Consider the following 19,168-nt stretch of genomic DNA (forward strand, 5'->3'; position numbering starts at 1 on the left):
TACATTTTAAAAACAATCTTTTTTTGTACTGCTGCTGGTTTGTAGCACTAGCACTAGCTACTACTTTGAGTTTAAAGGGGCATTTTTCTTTCTTTCATTATTCAGATAGAACATGCAATTTTAAACAACTTTCCAATTTACTTCTATTATTAAACTTGCTTTGTTCGCTTGGTGTCCTTTGTTCAAAAACATACCTAGGTAGGCTCAGGAACAGCAATTCACTACTGGGAGCTAACTGCTGATTGGTGGCTGCACACACATCACACATATGTCTCTTGTCGTCACCTAGTGTGTTCAGCTAGCTCCAAATAGTGCAGTGTTGCTCTTTTAGCAAAGGATGCAAAGAGAATGAAGCAAATTTGATAAGAGAAATAAATTAGAAAGTTTAAAACTGTAAGTCCAATTAAGCTACTGGGCAGCTCCTCTGCTACCATGAAGACAAAACTAAACACAAATTTTTTTTCATGGCATATCATTTTTTAAATTTGTAATGTTTTTTTGTAAACAGCAATGTCTATTGTAAACTGTAGTATCTATTGTAAACTGTAATGTCTTTTTTTCAACTGTAATGTCTATTGTAAACTGTAGTATCTATTGTAAACAGTAATGTCTATTGTAAACTGTAGTCTCTATTTTAAACAGTAATGTCCATTGTAAACTGTAGTATCTATTGTAAACAGTAATGTCTATTGTAAACTGTAGTCTCTTTTGTAAACATTAATGTCCATTGTAAACTGTAGTATCTATTGTAAACAGTAATGTCTATTGTAAACTGTAGTCTCTATTGTAAACAGTAATGTCCATTGTAAACTGTAGTATCTATTGTAAACAGTAATGTCTATTGTAAACTGTAGTCTCTTTTGTAAACAGTAATGTCCATTGTAAACTGTAGTATCTATTGTAAACAGTAATGTCTATTGTAAACTGTAGTATCTATTGTAAACAGTAATGTCTATTGTAAACTGTAGTCTCTTTTGTAAACATTAATGTCCATTGTAAACTGTAGTGTCTATTGTAAAAAGTAATGTCCATTGTAAACTGTAGTGTCTATTGTAAAAAGTAATGTCCATTTTAAACTGCCATACAGTGTTATTTTTTCGGAATTCTGCTTGCAGCAAGACACTACAGGCAAGCAGGATTCCCTTTGTATACATTTCTCATTTCTTTATAACTGCATTTGTCTCCACAGCAGCACATTTACTGCATAGAAGTAGTTTTTTATTTGTATGGCTAAAGTATTCTATAGAGAGTAACCACAGCTACAAACCATGGCTTTTTCACTGCTGAGGAGCACTATATGTTGTATACAATGATTTACACTGTCTGTGCTGTACAGGAGTAACATCTGACATGTATTAAGGATACTGTCTATACTCTATACTATCTATTTTGTATATGTCTGCCTCATATTATATGAGTAGAACTGTCAGTCAGTGTCACTGTTAATCCTTTATACCAGGGGGTTGACAAATCACTTATAAAGAGCATTCTTTTGACCTGTGCTGTATTCAAGGGACTTGTTTTTTATACAAGGAGCAATGTATGAGCCATATATAAGGTTTTGTTGTATTATACTTTTTTGTAGAGTTTCCGAGGTTCCCGCTGTGATGTACGTGAGAATCTTATTGACTATGGATGCAGTTCTGGTGGGATCGTATACATGAAAAGTGAAATCCTCACACAAGAGGTGATGTATCTGCCAACCCCATAATGCACCTACATAACTACACTCCCTCTTACCCTACCAAATAATACCCCTTTTGTCTGCTATGTAACTGGACTTTTAGAGCTCTTGTTTTTAATATGACTTGATCTTTAACTATGTTCTTGCCAGCCCTATAACTATAATCTTGCCTGATCAATAGCTTTCCTCTTGCCAGCCTAACAATTTTGCCTGCCCAATAGATTCCATCTAACTTACCCTATAGCTCCCCCTGTGCTTGCCCTATAGCTTCCGTCTTGCTTGCCCTATAACTTCCCTCTTGCTTGCACTATAGTTCCCCTTTTGTCTGCTAAGTAGTTTCCCTATTGCTTCCCCAATAGCTTGCCTCTTGCTTGTCCAATAGCTTGCCTCTTGCTTGCATAATAGCTTGCCTCTTGATTGCTCAATAGCTTGCCTCTTGCTTGCCCAATAGATTCCATCTTGCCTGCCCAGTAGATTCCATCTTGCCTGCACTATAACTCCCCATTTGCTTGCCCAGTAGTTTCCATATTGCTTCCCCAATAGCTAGACATTCTTTGCAATGTGTGAGGTAGAGTCGCTCTACACTCCTATTGATCACCATTGGGGATGTCATGCAGTTGATTAGTTCTTACAAATGGAATCCTCAGATAATGCATCTAAAAATATATTTATTCTTAAAAGTTTAAAGTTTGTACTTAGCTTAATTTCTTTGTTTTCAACGACAAGTTCTATCTTCAAATCTGTGGCACTGCCATGGCCACAGCATGCGCCCCCACCTATGCGAATATATATCTAGGGTGGTGGGAACGGGAATATGTTTTCTTTGAAGATATGGAACATATTTTACTATGGCTTAGGTATATAGACAATGTCTTTATATTGTGGAAAGGGGAAGAATCCCTGTTTAAAGAATTTATTGAAATTCTGAATATTAACAACTTGAATCTGAGATTAACGTATGAGATCAATTATGAAAGCGTGACTTTTTTGGATCTAAGAGTATCAAGAGATATGTTTGGTAAGATCGAATCAGATCTTTACAGAAAGGAAACCTCTACCAATTCCTTACTAAATTTTAAAAGCGCCCATCTTCCATCAACGAAAAAGGCAATCCAGTTTAGGGAATTCCTGAGGATAAGACGTAATTGCTCTGATATTGCTATTTTCAGGTTAAGGATATGAAACAGAGACTAAAAGAAAGGGGTTACCCTAACAGTATCCTTAAGAAAGCATATCATAGAGCTTTACATACGTCAAGATCGGATCTCTTGAAACCTAAAATGAGAACCATACAAGATAACAGGGTACGTTTTGTGGGCACCTACAATGAAGCTCATAAAGAGATTAGTGAGATCTTAAATAGACATTCACACATACTCAAAACAGACGAAGACCTAACCCAATGTATAGGTGATAGAGTAGCCATAAGTTGGAGGAGGGCCCGACAATTAGGGACAAGGTAACAAAAAGTCACTTTGTCAAACACGTAAGCCGCAGAGAAGACAGCTTTAAAGGAACGTATCCTTGTGGCTCTTGTAAATTTTGTCCATACAAGAAAAACATTAAGCAGATTAACATCTTTCCTGATGGGACAATATCTATGAATGACTTCTTTAATTGTAGAAGTAAAAACATAATATATTGTCTGGAATGTTGCTGTCAGAAAAAGTATGTTGGAATGTCGTCACAAGAATTCAGGAAACGTTTGGGGGAACATATATGTAATATCAAGAATGCCAGAAGTGGCCAGAAGGAAAGAAAAATAACTACAGTGGCCAGGCATTTTTTAGAATATTATGATGGCAAACCTGACCTCAAATGCTGGATTCTCCAAAAAATATCCCTAGGAATAAGGGGTGGCAATATGGAGAATGCTCTTTTGAAAGCAGAAACAAAGTGGATTTTCAGACTTCAAAGCATGTACCCTTTGGGTATGAATGAGCATATTAGCTATAGTGCTTTCCTGTAAAATAGCGGAATTCTCCCTAGTGATGACAATTACTGTCTTATAGTCTTAGTAACGGTTTTTCTATACTCTCCTTGATAACAATTGAAAAAGAATGCACTAATCTATGATACAGCACACTAATGCTTATTGTGGGACTATCCGGCAAGGATAGCTAAATAATTCCTATATTGACAATGTAGAGTATGCTATTTGAATATCCATGCCCTAATCAATTCCATTCTTGTAAGATCTGCGGTTACATGGAATCTCCTCACTATAATCCCTTAATAAAATCAAGTCTATGAATCTATTATTTCCGTAGTTTGCACGGTGTGTAGTACAGGCAGATGTGCACACAATAGTGACCATCTAATTAAATGTAAACCACGATACACGTATTGATATATCCGTTGTTGGGCATAATCTTTATTTTTATTTTGAAGGACAGTTGACTATATTACTTGGTTATTATATAACCATTTTTTAATATATAACCCTCTCAAAATCGGTAGTGCTATTCTTTTTTATTGGTTACAGTACAAAGTGTATTTGGTGCATAATATACATGTACTATTAACAAGTGTGCAACGATGAGTTTCAAGTTATGCTGGATTACTTTGCAGTTTCAATAAGACACGGACTGAGAGCGGACCTTTTCTCTAAAGTTTTGTTTACTAACAGCGTCTGACAAGTGGGTGGGTCTTGTGATGTCATAAAGACCATCTGCCATTGGCTATTTAGACACACACCCTCTCTTCACAACCAATCGTGACCAATGTGCCACGATTGGTACATTACGAGTGACGTCATGATATGGCAATATCGGATTGGTCAAATGACCTTTATAAGGAAGTCTGAAAGGGGGCACCTTTGACAAAGCAGATGCGAAACTCGTGTCAGACGTTCGCACTGCTCCTCTCCTCCACGAACTTGTAATTAATGATAATTTTGTTGGCCTTAATTGGCACCATAGTCGTAGGAACTGGTCTTTATTAGTTTAGTAGCTTAATCCCTAAGGGGAAACAGGGCCGATTATTTATTCAAATGCCCTAGGGGATATACTTTCCCGTATTGCTAATATAGCTGTTTTGCTGCTACTGTAACCTATAGACATGACCAGCTTGCTATAGACCTTACTATTTTTGTACCGCAAACTGTAACATTATTATCAGTTTTTTTCTAGTTTTTAACTCATTTATTGCTATATGCAAACATTTTATTGGTGGCATGGTCCACACCTTTGTTTTAATTTTAATCATTTTTAAACATTATGTTTTAATTTTTCTACACTAATCACCGCACTCCATACATATTGTGGACTGTAACTACCTTGCAAGTGTGCCAGAAAATGCTTCTGTCCTATTCTCTCTGATATTTTGTTCCCCAATAGCTTGCCTCTTGCTTGCCCAATAGCTTACCTCTTGATTGCCCAATAGCTTGCCTCTTGCTTGCCCAATAGATTCCATCTTGCCTGCCCAATAGATTCCACCTTGCCTGCACTATAGCTCCCCATTTGCTTAGAAAATATCTTCCCTCTTAACTTCCCGATAACCTTGGTCTCTCTTACCTCTTGCTTGTAGTATATCTCTACTCATACTTGCCCTATAACTCTTGAAATATAATTTCTGTCTAGTCTTCCCAATAATCTAAATTTTACCTGTGATATATATATAAATATATGTTCCTATATAAATTATCTCCTCTTTATCTTCTTTTTTTTTAAAAGAATGTCCAAATTGATACTAGATGGCAGAAGACACAAATTTCCCCCCAGCGGATGTCCATGCGGCTGCGTGCTGGCGAAGAAACTTCATTTGACTTAAATGTATTTGAGCCAACGGACACTCCGGTGGACCTGTATATCCTTATGGACTTCTCCCATTCTATGTCTGATGATTTGGACAACCTGAAACAGATGGGACGGAACATGGGTGAGGTTGCAGATACAAAGGGCAGGTGGTGGTGGGAGAAGGGAATAATGTTTGAAAGGGGAGTGATATAAGTTGAGGTGATGAGGAAATAATACAGAAGAGATAATTACCCAGAGAAATGTGAAAGTGTAGGATACAGAAAATAATAACTGGTGTTATCGTGTAAAGGAAGACAAAGATTATATAAAACAGTAAGCATGAGAGATAGACTGAGAAAGGGAAAAGATAGTCTGGGATAAGATAAGAAGGTCAGGAAGCTGAAAAGGGGGCCCTTGAGACGATGCATGGTTGTGATGTGGGAATAAGGGGGCTTATAGTTAGGCATGAGGGTAGTTTAAAGGGAACTGTAGATGGGAATAAGATTTTCAGGAAGTGTGAATAAAGGGACTTGGGATTGGCATGTAGAGGCTTGACATGGGGATGAGTTATACGGGAGATGTGCATTTTGGGCAGGAGATAGGAAAGAGGACACTTAATTTGGGGACGAGGGATGCGTCGTATGGTATTTTGGGCAGGATATAGGAAAGAGGAGACTTGAGATGGGGTGAAGAATGCAGAACATGCATAAGGGGCAATAAGGAGGCTTGAGATGGGGGTAAGGAATGCAAGAAATGGGTATGTTGGGGAGGAGATAGGGAAGAGTAGATGTGAGATGGGGATGAGGGATGCAAGAGATGTGGTGAGATGCAAGAGATAGGTATTATATGGTAAGAGAAAGGAAGAAGGGGATTTGAGATAGGATGGGGTCAAGAAGTGAGATTACATGGCACATGAAATGGCAACAAGGGTTCAGGAAATAGAAAAGAGAGAAGTTGGGAGGTGGGTCATGAGGAAAAGTGACAACTATGGGCTGGAGATGGAGAAATGCAAGCAAGATAATAATCTTACCCCCTCTCCTTGTTTCCATTTTTCTTTCTTATTACAAATTCTGTTGCATCTTGCTCCCAACCTCAGCTGATGTACTCGGACAGCTCTCCTCCAATATCACCATTGGATTTGGAAAGTTTGTAGACAAAGTATCTGTCCCACAAACAGATATGCGTCCAGAAAAGTGAGTCTTTTATTTTCTAAAACCAATTGTATTCTAGGGGTAAGGTTATGTTCCAGGGTTGGGGCACTGACCTTTTGAGAGAAAGCTATTTTCTTGATTAGCTTGGGTACTTTGGGGTAAGGTGGTGTTCTCCAGGAGACGATAATTCTAAATCATGAGATATATGGGTGCATTGCCCATTTAGCAAGTTGTGGAGTACATGGTGACTCTACCTCTCACTCTTAGGCTAAAGGAGCCGTGGACTGGCAGCACTCCTCCCTTCTCCTTTAAAAATGTGATCCGACTGACTAATGATGTTCCATATTTTGTGGATGAGCTTATGAAGGAGAGAATATCTGGAAACTTGGACCCTCCAGAAGGTGGATTTGATGCCATCCTGCAGGCAGCTGTGTGCACGGTGAGACTGAGAGTAAAGACATGATCATTTCCACTTTACAAAACATGAGCCCTTTAAAGGCAATCGACATAATTATCTAAGCGTCCATTTTTACTTTATTTAGTAATTATTCTTTATTTTGTAAATAACAGTATCACTCAACTAAGTAACCATTTTCATGGTGTAAAAATAAACTGAATTATAATATAGAAAGTAAGGTTGAGCATCTAGACTTTTATGTGGTTATACTGCATATAATTGGAGATAATTGTTATAAATTAATATGGGTTCAGCAAAAGTTTTCTGAGTTGTTTTTGACACAAGATTTAAACAACTGCTTTACTAAAATAAAATCTCTCTTGGTATTTTTTTGCTTATAGAATCATATATTCTTTACAGGTGGGTATACTTTCTCTTGATTTTTTGGAGTAGGTACAAATTTCCAGATAGTCTTCTGGGTCTCTTTATGATTGGTAATGCTAAGGCCCATTTAGGACTACATCATGCAGTCTCCATTAACATGAAAGGTTTTCTTTGGTTTTCCCCCAATAAAGTTCACTCTATGACTACCATAAATCAGAACGATGCTTAGCCTCATACCCTCATCCACCCATATTATTTGAAGTTCCTCATGTTTGCCATGGAACATGCTCATCACCATTTTGTTGAGTTTCCATTTGGTCTGGCCAATAATACAGGGGCCTTTACTAAGGTCCTTGCTTTTCTGCCATGAAAAGGAATCTGAGTGGCTTTCATTTTGATGACATACTATAAAGGGTTTCAGAGTGGGCAGCCTGCGAATGATGGTCCATTCAAGGGACACATTTTCTGTAACAACAATAGGTTTTTCTTCACTCTGATACAAACTTTTAAAATAAATGCTAGCTGAACTAAATGTGAACTGAACACTAGACAAAGAGTAGGGGTATATGTAAGAGGGGGTAAGTTCTTTTTGGTTTCTACCTTCATGTAAAAACCCCTTCCGGTTAAAATCCGTGCTCAGAAATGGAACACATTCCAGTTTTATGTAATCAAATAAATCATCACATGAACCGTGTCACATGTTCTGCGCCATTCGTATAATCCAAATATACACACTACTCTTCTGGATATTGTCATCTTGTGATGCACTACTTATTTCAGCCTTATTAGCACCAAAGTTTTCCACCATTCTCACAAATAAGAAGTACACTATTTTACATCTAGTTATGTGTACTACCACTTACTTACATCATTTACCTAATAATGTTTCCATGTTCATTATACTATGTCGGAAAATCAAGTGAAATAATGGCTAGTCATAGAACTGCTATACAACAAGTCATCTCCAAGGTCCATTCTGAAGAGCCAGTGACATTCCATTTTTCAGAGAAGAGACACACATTGGCCTCTTTATGAACCATGATCATCGATCATGTACAAAAACCAATAACAGGAGGTGATAGAGATAAACTCCATCTGCAATGGAAGGCACAATGGATTTTTAGACTGGGGACTTTACATACTAAAGGTCTTAATTACATGCCAGATCTGAAGAGTTTCTATTAATTTGTATTGATCTATTATATTGGGGTTTTGGACTTCTGACACTGACCCATTTGGTTCTGTGGGGTTATAGGTGTATGTACTTTTTTGCCTTTCCCCCATGGTCCCAATAGTGGCTGCTAATGGTTGTAGTCTTATATGGTCATTGGCAGCCACCTGGGGTAATCTTATTGCAGTGTATTTGTGCATCCTACTATAGTAACCCTCTAATGTATAATAGCTCTCTTTTTAATGCCAATTTGATCCACAGCCTCCCCCAACAAATCCCTCCATAATGTGGTTCGTAATGTACTTTGAGGCTGTTGACAATAACTGATGTGAGAATAAGATTTATATTAGATATGCTCTGACATTGATTTAATGTTTACTAAGAACATGTATCACAGTTCATTACGGCTCAAATTTGACATATGTTTGTAACAGATTATGTAGCTGTTGAAATTGTTTTCAACAAAATGTTTTTATTTATTATGTATTTTTGGTGTAAGTATGGATTATGCCATGTCCGTTTCTTCAGTTTTATTTAACTTGTGTCACAATGCTTATTTGGTTTTGATGGTAATTTTGCTCACAAGATGATGATATCTGGAAGAGTAGTGTGTATATTTTGATTATATGTATGACGCAGAACACGTGACACAGTTCAAGTGGTGAATTATTTGGTTACACAGAAGTGTTGCTTTCCATTTCTGACCATGGAAGAAGTTTTCACATGTTCTGCATATATGGTATATATTGCACAGTTTTATATTCACTTATTTGTTCTGATGAATGGGATGTTATGATCTCCAAAACGTTAATACATTTTGACACTAAGATGATAAATCCTGAGAGTGCTTTCTATGTATTTTGCTCTCTCTGTATCTATCTATCTATCTATCTATCTATCTATCTATCTATATATATATATATAAAACATGGAAATGGACTGCACACTCAAACCAGACCAGGTGCACGTCCGATTAGCCTACAAAACTTAGAGCCCTGGACCCGGGGAACTCACAGTACTCACAGACAACTGCACAGCTTTCAGTGACCCAGGCAGTTAACTCTAGACAATCCTGGGTGAAAAGTCCATAGGGAAAATCACAAAACAAAAATATGAACACAACACATAGAAAGTCCGGCACCCTCTTGCAAGCACACAGCTAGAATAAAAGCAAAATGGAAGAGTTAGTTACATCATTTGGCCAAGCTTTGCTAAGCCCAGGACCATGTGAAGGTCTCTTCCTCCCTGGGTCCTTACTGACAGTTATACAATGCCTGTCTTCAATTAAATAATAAATAATAAGTATAAGGCATTACACTAAGAATTCACACGCTGATAATGAGCTAATAGGTTTGTATAGCAATATTACATATTCATTCACAAATAGAAACATAGAATTTGACGGTAGATGATAACCAAAAGGCCCATCAAGTAATATGGGTAAACTTGATGGGACTTTTGGTTATTATCTATTGTCAAATTCTATGTTTCTATTAGTGTATGAATATTTAGTATCGCTATACAATCTAGTTAGTTAGTGTATAAATTATCTGCAATGCATTATACTTATTATTTATGGGTTTCTTTGTACTGTTCAGCATATTAATCATCAATGTGTAGATACTCTTCAATTATACAGTGAGATATATTTACTGTTAGTGTATAGATAATCAGTATAATTATACAATGCAGTTGTTTCATGATATGTCTAATTCCTTTAGAACCAAATTGGATGGAGGAAAGGCAGTACCCATCTGCTGGTGTTCTCTACTGAGTCAGCATTTCACTACGAAGCTGATGGGATGAACGTACTAGATGGAATCCTAACAAGGAATGATGAGCAGTGTCATTTAAATGCGAGTGGCATGTACACCCATGACACCCTACAAGATTATCCATCTGTACCAACCATAATCAAAGTACTTGCAAAGAACAACATCATCCCAATCTTTGCTGTTACCCCACACTCTTACAGTTACTATGATGTAAGTGACATTGGCTCAGAGTATGGTCTTGGGGTCTTGTGACAAGGGCACATAAACAAAAGGGTCTGGTGACAGGGGCACATAGACATAAGGGATCAGTGGCATGGGCACACAGAGAGAAGCGGTCTGTGACACTGATACACAGACTGAAGGACCTGACATGGGGAGACAGACTTAAAGGACCTGTGACATGGACACACAGACAAAATGGTCTTGTAACATGGGCATACAAACAGATGTGAGCTGTGACATGGGCACATAGAGTTGAGACATGACCACACAGACATAATGATCTACTAACACTATGACAGGATCCTTCTCGAAATGGAATAAGGTGTGGAGCACTTCTGCAACATTACATGCATATGCAAGACTTACGAGCACATGCAACCATAATGACAATGTGACAAGGCAAGGCATATCATATGGATGTCTGTGTCGTCTGCTGTTCCTTTATATGATGACATAGTATCATGGTATCCCCCTTGAATGTGATTTAACGTCTTCCTTCCTGGTCTTACAGAAACTGAGTAAATATTTCAAGGTGTCTGAGATCGGAGAACTGCAGGAAGATTCCTCAAACATTGTGGAATTGATCCGAGATGCTTACAAGGTACAGGGATATCCCCTTACACTTTTTAAATGTATACTGGAGAGATTACCAACAAATCAAATTAAACCTCCCTATTCTTAATCCATTGGTTGACCTTTGACAGGAGCTTAGATTCTAGAATTTTGCTTGTAATTTCCTTGGTGCCAGCTATTTTGTTTTCGTTGTTTTAATTATCATAGTTAAAAAATAAGAGTGCATATTTATCTCTCAAATCTGTAAAGAGATGTTAAAACCTTACACATAAGAAACACAGCAAGGGGAAGCTAACACTGTGTTATGCACTTTTGTTTTGGACATATATCAATTTTGGGCTAGATTAAAAAGTGAGCGCTATTTATTACTCCCGCTCTCACGCTAACTCCATTAGAAGTAAGTTAATTGTTTTCTTCTTATAGCGCTCGTATTACAAGTTTAAAGTTTTAAGTTATTGCTCGCATGCTAACCCAACACACCCAAAAAGCCGAAGTTAGACTACTGCAACATCGTTAACATATAACTCCAAAGACTTCAATGGAGCACAAAACCCTATTGCATGAAAACATTAATATTTCACATTCCAATGTTCTTTACATAGTAGAATATGTTCTATTTATTCATAAATAGATATTTCTATATATATATATATATGATGTGTTTTTTTTGGTAAAATCTATATTTATACCTATAACTATATATAGGTATAGAAATATACAGATATGTATAGTAATATCTATTTAAAAATACATAGACCATATTCCCCTATATACAGAACATTGACATTTGAAATAATTTAATTAAATAATAGGTAAACACTTTATTAAATATTAATGAATATTTAATAAATGTGTTTTTTACTAACACCTGAAAACTCATATCTTTAAGCTCATAACTTTTTTGTGCAATTTTTTAAATTTTTTATTAGATAGTGTTATTATGAGTGTAACTGTACTTTTCAATGTATTTTTGATGTGTTTTATGATATTTTTTTCTTTCGCAAAACAGTTAACCAGAGTTCTGAGGCCGTGATAATAATTCTAAAGTAAATCATGATTGCACTCACATGTTCCCATTTACTTTCAACTTGTAATATGAGCACTCCTTCCAAGGTGCGCAAACAGCTGCAATAAACCAAATATCGCTCGCACGTAACTGTTAGCCCGCCACTTGTAATTTTGCCCTATATTTTTTCAAATAATGATAAAAACCTATAAAGTTTTAAGGTTTTGCAGATCATACTTTTACAACCTTCCTGTACTTCTTGGTCTTTAGAAAATCAGCTCAAGGATGGATATTCGAGATGACAGCACCCCACGAGCCTTTAATATCACATTCTCATCTGAAAAAGCCACTCTTACTGAGACTGGATCATTCCAGGTCAACCGTGGAGAAGTGGTGAGTGTCAAATGCATGAAAAGAGCGCGGATGGTCAACTTTAGCATAAATTAATAGAAAGATGAGGTTAATTCTTGAGTGGGCAAGAAAGTGCCTATCTGTTGATTATAAGTTAAGGATGACTTTATTATCATAAAGAGCTTCTGAAAACCATATATGTCTAGTGATGGTGTTGAAGACCATGTTTGTGTAGTGAAGGCAATACTGCAATGGTGATGGCACATGATGCTGGAATGATAAAGACTATGTTTGTGTAGCAAAGGCAAACCAATGCGTGTGAAAGTTATCCAGGGGTGTAATTAATTATCTTAAGGTGCTGATGACCATTCTTGAGTGATAAGAACAAACCTATGCTGGAGAGAGAAATTCTGGGATGATGAGGGCAGATGATCTTGGTATGGAGAGGACTATTTGTGTGTAGTGAGGACAACACTGGGTTGTGATGACAATAGTAGGGCACAATCTTGTGTTGCTGACAATCATTAAGGACAATCCAGAAGTCATTATCCTGTGCATTGTTGTTGTGATGACAAAACTGGGTTGCTGAGGACTGCCTTTGGGTTATGAGGACAATCCTAAGGTGGTGATGACTGTATTGGGATTATGAAAACAAAACTGGGGATGGGGTGATAATAACTTTACTGGGGCAGTGAGTACCTTGGTTGGAGAGGACAATCTAGATTTGTGTGTAGTGATGACAATAAAGGAGTGTTGAGACATATACTTTGTTATGATGACAATCCCAGAGTGTTAAAGATGCTACTGGAGTTAAAAAATAAAATGGGTTGGGAGGAAAATCTAGTGGTTGTTATGATAGTATTGGGATGATAAGAACAAAACTGAGAACATGAGGACTACCCTAACATGGTGAAGATCACCTTGGAGTACAGTCTTTAGTTGATTGTGAGATCCATGTTTATAGCATTAGAAAATGAAAATGGGAATACAGATAGATTTCACTAATAGTTATCATGAGTTAAGGCCATTTGTTTGCTAGCTACCAATGAAAGCTTAGAGTTTTGCAAGGATGCAGACATTTACCTAGCATTTTTTCCCCAGACAAAGTTCCGTGTAAATGTGAAAGCTTTGGAGACAGTGGGTGGAAAACATGTTTGCCAAATGCCAGCACAGGACCAGGCGGGTACATCTCTTATCAAACCATCATCCTTCACCAATGGACTGCAACTTGACGCATCAGTCATGTGTGATGTTTGCCCATGCGAGCTGGTGAGTACTTAAGGGGCATTAAAGTAGGTGAAATACATGCACCTCTCTACAGGGTATACCCTTAATGTTTGGAATCTGATGCAAGTGTGTAGTGAGTATTTGATGAGTATGGCTGGTTGTAAAGTGAGTGTATTGTGAGTGCTGTGAGTGTGGATCTGTGTGTGTGTTTTAAGAGTGGCTTAGTTTGTAGTGAAATGTAACTTAGTGTATAGTGCAGTGAGGACTAACCTTGGCACCCCTGATGTTTTGGAAATACATTTCCCATGATGCTCAACTAGACTGCAGAGTACTTAAGCATTATGGGGAATGTAGTTTCAAAACATCTGGGGTGCCAAGGTTAGCAATCACTGGTATAGTGTGAGTAACTGAGTACAACTGTAAATGTGGCTACTTGAAAATGACAGAATTCATAAAGATTTGTACCTGCACCCTTAATCACAGCTGCCAGTTGTTATATCAGCTCTAGCTACAACTGTTAAATTCTGGAATAATAGTATTTGCATTGTAGGGTTTCTGGGGAGCCTCTCATTCTAGCTAGCGAGACTACTTCACTCTAATAAAACAGAAATGCCAATATTGTACAATTACAAACACTAAGTGTGCTGTGAGTGTTGCTGTGGATAGTAAATGTGGCTGTGGATATTGAGTGCGACTGAGTGTGCTGTGAGTGTTTCTGTGGATAGTGAGTGTGACTGAGTGTGCTGTGAGTGTTGCTGTGAGTAGTGAGTGTGACTGAGTGTGTTCTGAGTGTGGTTGTGTATAGTGAGTGTGACTGAGTGAGCTGTGAGTGTTGCTGTGGATAGTGAGTGTGCTGTGAGTGTTGCTGTGGTTAGTAAGTGTGACTGAGTGTGCTGTCAGTGTTGCTGTGGATACTGAGTGTGACTAAATTTGCTGTGAGTGTTGCTGTGGATAATGAGTGTGACTGAGTGTGCTGTGAGTGTGGCTGTGGGTAGTGAGTGTGTGACAGAGTGTACTGTGAATGTGGCTGAGTGTACTGTGAATAGTGAGTGTGCTGTGAGTGTTGATGTGTATAATGAGTGTGACTGAGTGTGCTGTGAGTGTGTCTGTGGGTAGTGAGTGTGACTGAGTGTACTGTGAGTGTGGCTAAGTGTACTGTGGATAGTGAGTGTGCTGTGAGTGTGGTTATGGATAGTGAGTGTGACTGAGTGTGCTGTGCGTGGCTATGAGTGTGACTGAGTGTGCTCTGCGTGTGGCTGTGGGTAGTGGGTGTGACTGAGTGTGCTGTGCATGTGGCTGTGGGTAGTGGGTGTGACTGAGTGTGCTGTGCATGTGGCTGTGGGTAGTGAGTGTGACTCAGTGTGCTGTGCGTGTGGCTGTGGGTAGTGAGTGTGACTGAGTGTGCTGTGCGTGTGGCTGTGGGTAGTGAGTGTGACTCATTGTGCTGTGCGTGTGGCTGTGGGTAGTGGGTGTGACTGAGTGTGCTGTGCATGTGGCTGTGGGTAGTGAGTGTGACTCATTGTGCTGTTCGTGTGGCTGTGGGTAGTGAGTGTGACTGAGTGTGCTGTGCGTGTGGCTGTGAGTAGTGAGTGTGACTGAGTGTGCTGTGAGTAGTGAGTGTGACTGAGTGTGCTGTGAGTGTGGCTGTGAGTAGTGGGTGTGACTGAGTGTGCTGTGCGTGTGGCTGTGGGTAGTGAGTGTGACTGAGTGTGCTGTGCGTGTGGCTATGAGTAGTGGGTGTGACTGAGTGTGCTGTGTGTGTGGCTGTGGGTAGTGAGTGTGACTGAGTGTGCTGTGCGTGTGGCTGTGGGTAGTGAGTGTGACTGAGTGTGCTGTGCGTGTGGCTGTGAGTAGTGAGTGTGACTGAGTGTGCTGTGCATGTGGCTGTGTATAGTGAGTGTGACTGAGTGTGCTGTGCGTGTGGCTGTGAGTAGTGGGTGTGACTGAGTGTGCTGTGAGTGTGGCTGTGGGTAGTGAGTGTGTGACAGAGTGTACTGTGAATGTGGCTGAGTGTACTGTGGATAGTGAGTGTGCTGTGAGTGTTGCTGTGTATAATGAGTGTGACTGAGTGTGCTGTGAGTGTGTCTGTGGGTAGTGAGTGTGACTGAGTGTACTGTGAGTGTGGCTAAGTGTACTGTGGATAGTGAGTGTGCTGTGAGTGTGGTTATGGATAGTGAGTGTGACTGAGTGTGCTGTGCGTGGCTATGAGTGTGACTGAGTGTGCTCTGCGTGTGGCTGTGGGTAGTGGGTGTGACTGAGTGTGCTGTGCATGTGGCTGTGGGTAGTGGGTGTGACTGAGTGTGCTGTGCATGTGGCTGTGGGTAGTGAGTGTGACTCAGTGTGCTGTGCGTGTGGCTGTGGGTAGTGAGTGTGACTGAGTGTGCTGTGCGTGTGGCTGTGGGTAGTGAGTGTGACTCATTGTGCTGTGCGTGTGGCTGTGGGTAGTGGGTGTGACTGAGTGTGCTGTGCATGTGGCTGTGGGTAGTGAGTGTGACTCATTGTGCTGTGCGTGTGGCTGTGGGTAGTGAGTGTGACTGAGTGTGCTGTGCGTGTGGCTGTGAGTAGTGAGTGTGACTGAGTGTGCTGTGAGTAGTGAGTGTGACTGAGTGTGCTGTGAGTGTGGCTGTGAGTAGTGGGTGTGACTGAGTGTGCTGTGCGTGTGGCTGTGGGTAGTGAGTGTGACTGAGTGTGCTGTGCGTGTGGCTATGAGTAGTGGGTGTGACTGAGTGTGCTGTGTGTGTGTGTGTGGCTGTGGGTAGTGGGTGTGACTGAGTGTGCTGTGTGTGTGGCTGTGGGTAGTGAGTGTGACTGAGTGTGCTGTGAGTGTGGCTGTGAGTAGTGGGTGTGACTGAGTGTGCTGTGTGTGTGGCTGTGGGTAGTGAGTGTGACTGAGTGTGCTGTGCGTGTGGCTGTGAGTAGTAAGTGTGACTGAGTGTGCTGTGCGTGTGGCTGTGAGTAGTGGGTGTGACTGAGTGTGCTGTGTGTGTGGCTGTGGGTAGTGAGTGTGACTGAGTGTGCTGTGCATGTGGCTGTGGGTAGTGAGTGTGACTGAGTGTGCTGTGCGTGTGGCTGTGAGTAGTAGGTGTGACTGAGTGTGCTGTGTGTGTGGCTGTGGGTAGTGAGTGTGACTGAGTGTGCTTTGCATGTGGCTGTGAGTAGTGGGTGTGACTGAGTGTGCTGTGCATGTGGGTAGTGAGTGTGACTGAGTGTGCTGTGCATGTGGCTGTGGGTAGTGAGTGTGACTCAGTGTGCTGTGCGTGTGGCTGTGGGTAGTGAGTGTGACTCAGTGTGCTGTGCGTGTGGCTGTGGGTAGTGAGTGTGACTGAGTGTACTGTGAGTGTGGCTAAGTGTACTGTGGATAGTGAGTGTGCTGTGAGTGTGGTTATGGATAGTGAGTGTGACTGAGTGTGCTGTGCGTGGCTATGAGTGTGACTGAGTGTGCTCTGCGTGTGGCTGTGGGTAGTGGGTGTGACTGAGTGTGCTGTGCATGTGGCTGTGGGTAGTGGGTGTGACTCAGTGTGCTGTGCGTGTGGCTGTGGGTAGTGAGTGTGACTGAGTGTGCTGTGCGTGTGGCTGTGGATAATGAGTGTGACTGAGTGTGCTGTGAGTGTGGCTGTGGGTAGTGAGTGTGTGACAGAGTGTACTGTGAATGTGGCTGAGTGTACTGTGAATAGTGAGTGTGCTGTGAGTGTTGATGTGTATAATGAGTGTGACTGAGTGTGCTGTGAGTGTGTATGTGGGTAGTGAGTGTGACTGAGTGTACTGTGAGTGTGGCTAAGTGTTTTGTGGATAGTGAGTGTGCTGTGAGTGTGGTTATGGATAGTGAGTGTGACTGAGTTTGCTGTGCGTGGCTATGAGTGTGACTGAGTGTGCTCTGCGTGTGGCTGTGGGTAGTGGGTGTGACTGAGTGTGCTGTGCATGTGGCTGTGGGTAGTGGGTGTGACTGAGTGTGCTGTGCATGTGGCTGTGGGTAGTGAGTGTGACTCAGTGTGCTGTGCGTGTGGCTGTGGGTAGTGAGTGTGACTGAGTGTGCTGTGCGTGTGGCTGTGGGTAGTGAGTGTGACTCATTGTGCTGTGCGTGTGGCTGTGGGTAGTGGGTGTGACTGAGTGTGCTGTGCATGTGGCTGTGGGTAGTGAGTGTGACTCATTGTGCTGTTCGTGTGGCTGTGGGTAGTGAGTGTGACTGAGTGTGCTGTGCGTGTGGCTGTGAGTAGTGAGTGTGACTGAGTGTGCTGTGAGTAGTGAGTGTGACTGAGTGTGCTGTGAGTGTGGCTGTGAGTAGTGGGTGTGACTGAGTGTGCTGTGCGTGTGGCTGTGGGTAGTGAGTGTGACTGAGTGTGCTGTGCGTGTGGCTATGAGTAGTGGGTGTGACTGAGTGTGCTGTGTGTGTGGCTGTGGGTAGTGAGTGTGACTGAGTGTGCTGTGCGTGTGGCTGTGGGTAGTGAGTGTGACTGAGTGTGCTGTGCGTGTGGCTGTGAGTAGTGAGTGTGACTGAGTGTGCTGTGCATGTGGCTGTGTATAGTGAGTGTGACTGAGTGTGCTGTGCGTGTGGCTGTGAGTAGTGGGTGTGACTGAGTGTGCTGTGAGTGTGGCTGTGGGTAGTGAGTGTGTGACAGAGTGTACTGTGAATGTGGCTGAGTGTACTGTGGATAGTGAGTGTGCTGTGAGTGTTGCTGTGTATAATGAGTGTGACTGAGTGTGCTGTGAGTGTGTCTGTGGGTAGTGAGTGTGACTGAGTGTACTGTGAGTGTGGCTAAGTGTACTGTGGATAGTGAGTGTGCTGTGAGTGTGGTTATGGATAGTGAGTGTGACTGAGTGTGCTGTGCGTGGCTATGAGTGTGACTGAGTGTGCTCTGCGTGTGGCTGTGGGTAGTGGGTGTGACTGAGTGTGCTGTGCATGTGGCTGTGGGTAGTGGGTGTGACTGAGTGTGCTGTGCATGTGGCTGTGGGTAGTGAGTGTGACTCAGTGTGCTGTGCGTGTGGCTGTGGGTAGTGAGTGTGACTGAGTGTGCTGTGCGTGTGGCTGTGGGTAGTGAGTGTGACTCATTGTGCTGTGCGTGTGGCTGTGGGTAGTGGGTGTGACTGAGTGTGCTGTGCATGTGGCTGTGGGTAGTGAGTGTGACTCATTGTGCTGTGCGTGTGGCTGTGGGTAGTGAGTGTGACTGAGTGTGCTGTGAGTGTGGCTGTGAGTAGTGAGTGTGACTGAGTGTGCTGTGAGTAGTGAGTGTGACTGAGTGTGCTGTGAGTGTGGCTGTGAGTAGTGGGTGTGACTGAGTGTGCTGTGCGTGTGGCTGTGGGTAGTGAGTGTGACTGAGTGTGCTGTGCGTGTGGCTATGAGTAGTGGGTGTGACTGAGTGTGCTGTGTGTGTGGCTGTGGGTAATGGGTGTGACTGAGTGTGCTGTGTGTGTGGCTGTGGGTAGTGAGTGTGACTGAGTGTGCTGTGAGTGTGGCTGTGAGTAGTGGGTGTGACTGAGTGTGCTGTGTGTGTG

General features: G+C 41.3%; 1 protein-coding gene across 1 annotated transcript in view; it reads left to right on the top strand.

The window, feature by feature from the left end:
* The window catches only part of ITGB4 (integrin subunit beta 4), a 158,267-nt gene that overhangs the window by 40,000 nt on the left and 99,099 nt on the right, over positions 1 to 19,168 (top strand). Inside the window, 8 exon segments of the mRNA XM_053709074.1 lie at positions 1,586 to 1,687; positions 5,359 to 5,563; positions 6,518 to 6,614; positions 6,840 to 7,011; positions 10,246 to 10,509; positions 11,033 to 11,122; positions 12,371 to 12,493; positions 13,553 to 13,720. Coding sequence (XP_053565049.1) covers positions 1,586 to 1,687; positions 5,359 to 5,563; positions 6,518 to 6,614; positions 6,840 to 7,011; positions 10,246 to 10,509; positions 11,033 to 11,122; positions 12,371 to 12,493; positions 13,553 to 13,720 — 1,221 coding nt within the window.

The sequence above is a fragment of the Bombina bombina genome, chromosome 1 (genome assembly GCF_027579735.1).
Source record: "Bombina bombina isolate aBomBom1 chromosome 1, aBomBom1.pri, whole genome shotgun sequence".
Taxonomy (NCBI): domain Eukaryota; kingdom Metazoa; phylum Chordata; class Amphibia; order Anura; family Bombinatoridae; genus Bombina; species Bombina bombina.